Raw genomic sequence first — 10,255 nt, forward strand, 5'->3', positions numbered from 1 at the left:
GGTGGTCCGCGCTTCCCATTCCCGACAACAAAGCGCTTTTAAACAATCTCCATTGTGCTCGTAATCCCGAGCCATGCGTGAAATCAACACGTTTTTCCACTTAATTGACAAACACACGCCTCTCCGTCCATGTGTTCCTGGCGAGCGCCCACCAAACATGACTTGTATCGTAACATATTTCAAGTATATAACGAGTAATATAACAATGTTACTTCCAACTGAACTATTTCAAGCCGAAACGATCACATTTTGCAGTAGGGAAAAAAATCTTTTACTTTTAGACGGCTTGGGATATGTTGGGCGCTACAAGAAATTCTGAAATACACTAAAGGATCTTAAGAAGTTTGCTAAATTCGCAACAGATGGGCAGAAATTAATTTTGTTTCCCTCTCACAATATAAGTTTCTTAAAATAAACTCCATTTTAATGATTCCTGCGTAAAATATATGTCTTTATAAGAAATTAATATAGTATACACTGAGAAAAAACTGTGCTGTTGATTCAATTAAAGTCTATATTAGCGGGCTGTCACTAACATAAGTGATTAATTCATGCATATTTTTATTATATATAAAGACATAAATTATTATTTCAATAATCAAGGCCTTTACGTCAATAAAAATATATACGTGAATTAATTACTTATAGGTAAGTAACTTAGAAAAATTATTTTGAGGATGATATACAGATACTTATAAAATTCATTCAAAAGAGTAAAAATTTATAAATTTACTTTAATTAAAGTATGAATGATACAAATCGGCAATTCCTCGTCAATGGTAAGGATAGAACATAAAGGGCAAGAATAAAAAAAAACACTTACATGTATCACGTTATTCTACGTATATACAATAATTTATTTCGCTACGAATCGTTTCTACATTTACAAATTATTTTTGCTCGAGCGAGTACGAGTACAGAATATAGATGGATGCGACAATGCACGAACGTAACGAGCAGCCTTTTGTTTTACGGAGTGCAAGGCTTATAATTTAGTCGACGGTACATTACGCAAGGAATCGTACTTAGTAGCATTCCACGGAAATCTGAATAATGATGCAGTTCCAACCTTTGCAGATTTAATATATCGAAGCTATATAATTGAACAGTTTCCATAGAAAAGGAATCAAGTATCTCCGTGTCTATTTCGCGAAAGTAAAATATGTAGATTTTTTTTAGAATAGAAAGAATTTTATTTAGAGAGGAGAGAATATTTTAAAGTTTCACGTTATAAAAATTTACAATGTAAATCTTAATCTACTTGTCTAAACCAACGGTTGGTTTTCTTAAAATGTAATTATAATAAGTTATATTAACCTATAAATATATATTTACATTTTTACAAAAAAGACAGATAAATAAATAAAAATACGAGTAATGAATGTTTGTTATTTGCTCGTGGTTTCTCTGATTTATTATAAAAAAAATGAATGACACAATTTTTTTCTGTATAAATATTTCCAAAACGCGAGGAAAATAGTTCCGTAAACTTCTAATTAATATTTAAGATCGGCATTTCTGATTCCTTTTGTATAAAATATTTCAATTAAATAGTTACGCAGCGCAAAATCAACTTTGAAATTCATATTTATACATATATGAATCTTAAAATTAGCTTTGCATTGTTAATTTTGTGTGCTAAACTTAACATCGGTATAGCTGTGCTCGCGCCCGCGTCTGCGCCTAATTGTTTAGAGATCGTCTAATTAGTTAATTACATAGGCGAAAGTCGCCGATTCGGGGTATCGCAGTTGACAATAATCGATCACCTATACGCTCTCGTACGGTAGCCGTAAATTACGAATAATTCTTTAGCTAACTGCTCGCGAACAGTTTACTTCGTAAGTTAGAGACCAAGCGACTCTCGTCTGCGGCGCACAAGACGAAAACCAATATCAGCAAGCAAAGGCCTTCGATTAGAGAACGGCCTTTACAAAACGAGGAACTAACGTCGATTATCTACGATGTCTCCCTATATCTGCATCAGTCTGCATCGCATCGATTCGCGATGAATTGGACAAAAGAAAAAAAAAAAAAAGATCGCGTCGTAATCGAACTCGAAAAAACATCCACGATTATCTCGTTTGAATTTCGTCGCGTTACTGAATATGATAGTATACAGATTTCAAGATATCAATAGTAAATAGCAATTCTCGCGGACGCGTTCTTATAAATACGTTACACCTTCGCTTATCTAACAGAATCTGATCGGAATTCTTCATATACATTACTAACGGCGGTAATCGGAACTTTCTACTTCGTACGTGACTTACACGCGAATGCTGCATTCTGATTTGGGCATAGTTTCCCGAAGGATACAACAGACAAATGAAGGTGAAATGTATATGCAGACGGCATAATATCCAGGGGACGTGGTAGAAGTGTCGAAAGCACACTCGGTATCTTTGAGCCTTTGAACATCCTTTAGACGCATCATGAACTCTCGCGTCGTTCGGCTAATCCCTTCGATAACGAATTGATCGAGATAATGAAGAGAGTTCAAGTGGCGGTGCCATAAGACGGCCTCTGAACACCCGTGGTTGCGATCGACATCGAGTACCCGGCATAGAGCGGTCTTGGCACGAGGAGCGAGGATTTTTTCGCGATCGACTCAACCTCGGTCAACCTCGAAGCTTCCTCGTCACCAACACCGACACCGCCACTACCACTACCACTACCACCACCACTACCACCACTACCACCACCAGCACCACCAGCACCACCACCACCACCACCACCACTACCACCACCGTCGCCACTACCCTCGTTGTTGTCGTCGGGTGCGATGATGTTCTCGATAGTGAATGGTTTCTTAACCCTCTTCTCCGTATTCGTGATCAAAACGACCTGGTCCTCACGATTGGAGGGCAACTGAGTTCGCTCGACCTCCACTGCCAGGCTCGAGATTGGCGACAAGTGGCGATAGGATGACTTGGACGTGAGCGAATTCGGAGAGGTGGGCGACGTCGGTGGCGACGAGGCGGTAGTCAGGGCGGTGTTTCGATAGAGATTTATTCTGGACGATGAGGATGAGGACGAGGACGACGAGAGTGGCTCTTCCTCGGTGAGTTTGTCGCGGTTGTAGCCCGTGATCTCGTAAGTATTCTCACCCGTGAAAATCGTCTCGCTTTCTCTACCAGTAGCGGCGATCCCGTTCTCCAGAGCGCGGTCGCTCGACAAACGGCGCTCGTCCCGTATCTCCCGCGTCGGATGGATAGTCTGTCTACTGGCGGTAGTCTGCTGAATATACGGCAGCTGCGATACCGCGTACGATGGCGAAACTGCTGGAAACCCAGAGAAATTCCAAGAAGCGGCAGAGTGGAGCAACGCAGCGGCCTCGTACGTCCTCAAAATCTCGTTACTGCCATCGGTAGCACCACCCGCGAGTCTCTGTCTCACTTCGGGTGATAGTAAATAATAGCCGGCGGTGACGGCTTCCGGCGCGGTTGGTCCAGCTGATAAACCAGTGGTACCGTCGAATCGTCCGAAGCCGGCCGCGCCGGTGAAATCACCGTGATTCGAGGCTGTCGCGACCATCATTCGCCTCTCCTGTATCTCCCATCGGAGCAGGTCATCCCGTAGACGATGAAGATTCGCCAGGCTGAGACCGTTGCCGGGACATGCGCTCGCGTCGACGATTCCGCCAGTCGACGCGACCGGTTCCGGATGCGGCTGCGGCTGCGGTTGTGGCGGCGGCGGCGGCGGAGGAGGCGGAGGTGGTAACGGCGGCGGCATCGCCGAGGCGAGCGCCTGCAGCTCGGACTTGAGCAGCTCCTTGTCCGGTTTGTGCAATTTGAAGCGCTTCCGTCGGCGGAGGAGCGAACCGTTCTCGAACATGGACAATGCGGCGGGATGCAAGGCCCAGTACGCTCCCTTTCCTGGCCGATGTGGACCACGTGGTACCTGAAATTCAGTCATCCGATTTATCAACTTGCATCGAATCACGGTGTAATATAGATACTCGATCTATGGAGAAAAAAATTACATCACGCAATGAAGTTACTGATCAAACTTTCAAAGTCTCATGACAATGTACTTACGTCCGAATCGATTAACTCACTTATTTTAACTATTTCAAGTAAGAGTAAGTATATCATTTCGTGGAAATAAAGCAAAGATGTATATTGATCAGTAATTTGAGTATAAGGGGCTGCGCACAATTCAAGGAATAGGAATAGGAACAGGAACAGAGAATAAAAATTTCAACCCATCAGAAACTGTGTATTCCATAGTGCATCGTTTCTTTATTAGTTGAAATTCTCTGTTCCTATTCTTGATTGTGCGCCCCTAATTCTCACCTTCAGCAATTCTATTTTCTAGAAATAACTACTGCACAAATAATCCTCCTATTTTTATGTCAAAGATATTTTGAAATAAATAGTTAATAATAACATAGAGCCGTCGATATCGCGATTTATCAAAGTTGTAATTTTAAACCATGCCAAAGAGATTTTTGTAAAAAAGAAAGAGAGCGAGAGAGAGAGAGAGAGAGAGAAATTGATTTCATTGAATGAATTAATATATTGTTAATTTTTCAAGCAGAAATGTTATATTAAAAAATTTATATTAGAAACTTTGCAAGAAATTCAAGAAAAGTTGGCAAGACATTCAAATTGCAACTCGATTCTATTGAATGATGATAAACAATACGTATCCATCAGATGACAGATAACAGGTGACGTAGATATCGTATCGATTCGATGTCAATTTTAAGTTTCAGTTTAGCTTTAACAAACTTTCCGTTTTATATTTCCAGCGAGAAACGAACGAAATTGACGCTGCATTGGATTTATCTTTGGTCTATCAAGTTTCAGAAATATTTTCTTTTTAAATAAACAAAGATTTTATACATAGAAAATATTGCATCTGTATATAGACACACACACTCTTCCTCTCGTGCATCATAACTAACTAAAATTGTGCCTAATCGAATTATAGTCGCAAGTCGGACAGCTGCAGTTTATTATGTGAAAAATGAAATATGTGTCTAATATAAAAACGAAAGCGCTAAGCCTATAATATGTAATATTAAATTAAACATTGAACAAATAAACAAAAAACTTTATTCTTAACGATCATGACAAACTAGTATCGGACACGATGCGGAAGACGTGAAATAATATTTCCTTATATCTTTATAGAATTGGCGAAAGTTGTATAGGAACGGAAAGTTCAGTCGCGTCGATTGGAAAACTCGGAATAATCGGTCTGAAACTAGGTCTGCGCTACTTTGGAATCCACGCTTTGATGAATACGCATTTGTGGAGTTGCGCCTTAATTGATATCCCGATGAGCGATCGAGACAGAAGATGCTGGCAACGATGTCCGAGGCAATTACGCGCGCGATTCTTGTAAAGCACAACCGCTCGCATTGCACACTGAAGTGAGTAGCCCCTATTTTTCCCCTCTTGGTGGATCGCGTGGAAAGCACCATCCACCTCGCCTAGCGTCTCCTCGACGATGGCCGATATAAGACGCGGTCTTAGCGGCAATTGATGAGCTGTAGAGAGCCAGGAGAGCCATTACTTGCCAGGAACGAACAGGTTTTACATTTAATAACGCGAAACGATTATCTGCCGATCGGTTGAGTTAATTCGATCGGAAAGGCATAACTCGCTGCCGGACAGATCTCGCAGAGGGAAATATATTACCACCGCTATTATTAGTTACCACGCCTCGACGAGAGGTAGACGAGATCAGTCGAGCTGCATACGTTAATTCGCGTCTTTTGCGTCTTTACGTTTCTTTCCATCGTTACCGACAATCTGGAATTTCAAATTATATTTGCGGGGGAGAGAAAGAATTACGTTCGAATCCTCGAGCAAATTTGAAAAATTCATGTATCGTGCATAACAAAGAATTTCTTCTTTTATTTATTAAAAGTGATATTTTTGCGCTTTCTATGATATGATACCGAAAAAACGCTGTCGTATACTGTAGGATACTTAAATCATTTAAATCGTTAAACCTTTTAAATTATTGAAATTTTTCTATCCAGAGTACGAATACATTTATTATTTCTAGATTATCTAGAATCTCTAGAGAGAAAAAAAGTAGATAGTAATATTTAAAAAAATTATTACTCGATATAATGTAATGTTATCGTGATAACGTGTGTGTATTCTGTAAAATACAATACTTACTAGATCTTTACTGAGATAGACCTTAGTTTAAAAAGGACATTAAAAATGCTGTTTAAAAATCAAGGAATGCAGATAGAACAGAGATTTAAAATTTATACAATTTCTTCATTTTAATCAAGATTAAATTTTCTTAAATCTGTTGTTAAAACGAAAATTCTTTCTTTCATCTATAAATTATTAATATTTGACTAATTATTAACAAATGTTTTTTTCATATCGAGAAAACTGGACATTTAAATGGACATCTTTTTACATACTTTTTAATGTCCATATTTCTATTTTATTCTAATCCTTTAATTAAAATCTATATATCCTGAATAAAGTATATTCTGAATAAAATTCATTTAACATGAAAAAATATAATTTTATTATCACTTTATACAAGAGAATATTCGTATAAATCCAAACGATTATTTTTGTAAACGTCATAAAAATTGATTAAAGAATCTATAAAAAATAAGCAAGTGAATTTTCTGTGTCAACTATTATAATCTGTTTAATATGTCAATAATATCGATTTTAATTAATTGATGATCAATTGCTTCTTCCAGCGTAAAATTTCTTGAAAATTTCTCGCAGAGACATTATTGCTTTCCATCGTTTCCGCTCATAGTTTTACGCTTTCTAGCGACGATAATTATTATTCGTTATAAAACAAGGGCTCATATAAGATAAAATTTGCCAATCTGAATGGATCCAAATATTCTACTGAACTTCCCGCGCGTCCCCTTTTTTATTTTAAAATGGACGCTTGTGTGTGTGAGTTTTTCAAGTATTTGAAAAAGGTGATAACTTTTGTACACACAGAACAGAAAGCAGTGATAAATAAATAAATTTCAGAATCGGAATTGTTTAAAACTTAGAGAGATATACATAATGTATCTAACAATTAAATATATACAGGGTGTCCCGAAAGTGAAATTTTTGCCAATCGCTTTTATATAGATAGAGCGGACTAAACTGAGTCGAAAAATTTTCTACCATTTTGCAATTTTCGCAATAGTTAACAAGATATTAATTACTAAAAATTGCCAAATATTGGTCTTGAATAATTTTTTACTCAAATACTATCAACTTTATAGAAAAACTGGCAAGAGATAAAATTTAATCATTAATTTTTTTCTCATAAAGTTCTGAGTAAAGTTTTTCAGAATTTTTTCAGAATTTTTTAATACCGTATTGTCTCACGTTTGTAAAAATAAGAAGTTGCAGTAAAAAGTTGATAAAAAATTCTGAAAAAATTCTTATAGTTCTATGATATATTCCTAAAAGAAAATAAATGATTTTTGTCTCTTGCAGCTTTTCTGTAAAGTTGATAGTATTTGAGTAAAAAATTATTCAAGACTAATATTTGACAATTTTAATTAATATCTTGTTAACTATTGCGAAAATTGCAAAATGGTACAGGACTTTTCGATTCAGTTTAGTCCGCTCTATCTACACGAAAGCGATTGGCAAATCTTTCGGGACACCCTGTATGTATAGTATTTGTATTTTTCCACATGTTTAATATATAATAGTACATTTTTAATGAATTCTAAAGCTTTTATTATGAAATAACTATATAATAATTACAAAATTAAAAGTTAAAAATTATGTCTACAACTGATTGTGAGTACAATAGTCTAAGGAGTTTAGATTTTAAATCTAATTTTTCAAATTCATCAAGCATTGAATTCTTAATCGATTGTACTATACAATAAATTAGAATCAAGATTGAGTGTAGTAATTTGTTACATTAGTTTATTATAACATCGTAATATTATAATAAAAACATACTTGAATCATTGATATACGCAAGAAATACATATATGAGTCAAAGTTAACTTACGTATTATTGTATACTATTATTATTACGTACATATTATTGTACACTGTGTTAACAAGAACATACACAAGAACATAAACATTGAAATATTATTGATTATTGTATGATTAGTTATCTTGCATCATTCTTGGTATTTACACATTTTTCTCTATAATGATAAAATTGTAGGTGTAACACCCGTATCAGATTAGAGATTGGGATTGAGATTAAATTTAAATCAATCAGAAAAAAGAAAAAAATCCAATATTAACTTTGATGAACTTTATTTTGATTGGTCAAATTCTTAATCTCAATCTCTATATAATCTGAACATGGAATTTCTAAATGTATCTGACATCAGAGAAAGTTTGGAAAAATAAACGGACTTAAACTTGAAAGATTTCCCTTTAAAAATTTCGAACTGCACATTTTATGTAAACTCGTATAAAATATTCCTTGATGCGTGACCGAGTATAAAATATTTTCATACCTATCATCGCGATTGTGGTCAAGTTTGTTTCACCCTGTAACACGGGAGGGATGTAAAGTTGAAAGTGATTCTACTGTGATGATTAAGGAACAAGAAACGAAAGGGGACCGACGTTCTTTCACAATTTTGAGGAACCGCGAGAGAATGGAACGCGCCATGACGGTGATCGCACACGTTGGCAGGTGCGAAACAGATGGCTCGATAATACAACAACCAAACACCTTGCACGTTGCGTTGTCGCTTCTCGGGTTCCGGACGTTCACGTTGAAAAGGCGCACATCACGTCAATCAAAGATCCATTCCATCACGCTTCATTCGACAACCGCGATTTCGCAATATTAAGTGATTCATGTAAGTGATTCATTAAAGCTACAGACAATATGATAAAAATGAGACAGTATGAGACAATGAGACGTCGGCTTCGCTGATATATCTAGAGAGTCTAGAGAGAAGCAAATTAGTAAATTAAAATTTTATTGAAGATAGGGTTTTAGAAAGAAGGATGAATACTCAATTGTTTACAGCATTGTTTACTTGCGGTAGCATATTGTTCAGTCGATCAAGACTTGACAAGTTTCATCTCCAAGCGGACATCGATCGAAATCTCAAAGATCGGACATGGGATGGACTAACCTTGATGAAGCAATCGTTGAAAGACAAGTTGTGCCTCAAAGAGTTTTGCCATCGTCGCGTGTCCTTCCTGTAGTACGGGAAGCGGTCGGCGATGAACTTGTAAATCTCGGCGAGTGGCAGCATCTTGTCCCTCGACGACCATATCGCCATCGCCGTTAGCGATATGTAGGAGTAGGGTGGTTTCTGATCACCGTAGGTATCGCGCGAAGGTCGCGGCATCATCAACGAACGACAAGATCAACGATACCGAGGACCAGCGAAGAAGACCGTCTCTGTTTCACTCTTTCCTTCTTGAACAAACGTTCTTACGTGTGAACACTCGACACTTTGCACGAGGTTCGCCGATACTCGCGCGCCATCAGCATCCTCCGTATTCTCGCGAATCGGCAGGAACACGAGGTAGGCTGCTCTTGGTAGCACGAGCGAAGACGGAAATTTCCATCGGACCCAACCACGGAGACCCGCGGCCGGCCGAGGCGAGCGAGGTTCGACCCTGATGTACCCCACGCTGTGTCACGGTGTTGTATCACAATCTCGAGGATTTCCAACCAACACTGCTGTTATCGGGCTAGGCTCGTTCGCTGATCCAGACCGAGCTCTCGTAAGTACTCGGTAATCGGTTACTCGAATCCGTATTCGGTTCGCGCCGAGCACGCCCAAACACACCGAATACCCACGATCGCGTCTCCGCGGATACTGCGGCCGATCCATACCCACACCCCCGCAACGGGCTTCCCCTACCTACGAACCCATGGCTCCACCATGTCCCGGATTGGAGCCCACTGTGTCTCACCTTCTCGACCGGTCTCGCTCGCGCTACCAGCAACCACCTCCATCCAATGATACGATAGCTCTCCCACCTCGACGATTCCGGATGGACAGCCGACGGTGTGTGGACGTGAAAAGAGCGTCCTCCATCCGTTCTGAACGGATTCCGAGAGGCGGAGCTCTTGCGCGAACATTAAAGTTACCATTTAAAGTCACCTCCCTCGAACAAACAGGAACAGCCGAGTCTCGACCAATCCGATCGAATACCGTGGCTGTCCTCGCCCACAGCTGGGTAGCGGTGTGTCCCATCACCCTCGTGCCCGGACACCACCGCACCAGTCGTCTGCCTACCCTGGACGCCCTGCAGCCCCTGCAGGACTCCCGAACGCCACCGGGTACATTAGCCAGCCAGCA

The 10,255-nt window shown here is 39.1% G+C and overlaps 1 protein-coding gene across 1 annotated transcript; it reads right to left on the reverse strand.

The window, feature by feature from the left end:
• Positions 1-1,999: 1,999 nt before the first annotated feature.
• On the reverse strand, positions 2,000-9,900 carry LOC105151898 (forkhead domain 96Ca). The gene is made up of 2 exons (XM_087403268.1): positions 9,074-9,900; positions 2,000-3,903 (listed from the first exon to the last, which is right to left on the reverse strand). Exons 1-2 carry the CDS (start codon positions 9,293-9,295, stop codon positions 2,500-2,502), a joined length of 1,626 nt encoding a protein of 541 aa, XP_087259394.1. The 5' UTR covers positions 9,296-9,900; the 3' UTR covers positions 2,000-2,499.
• Between the last annotated feature and the right edge of the window lie 355 nt (positions 9,901-10,255).

The sequence above is a fragment of the Acromyrmex echinatior genome, chromosome 2 (genome assembly GCF_024713525.1).
Source record: "Acromyrmex echinatior isolate Ae372 chromosome 2, ASM2471352v2, whole genome shotgun sequence".
In the NCBI taxonomy this organism is placed as follows: domain Eukaryota; kingdom Metazoa; phylum Arthropoda; class Insecta; order Hymenoptera; family Formicidae; genus Acromyrmex; species Acromyrmex echinatior.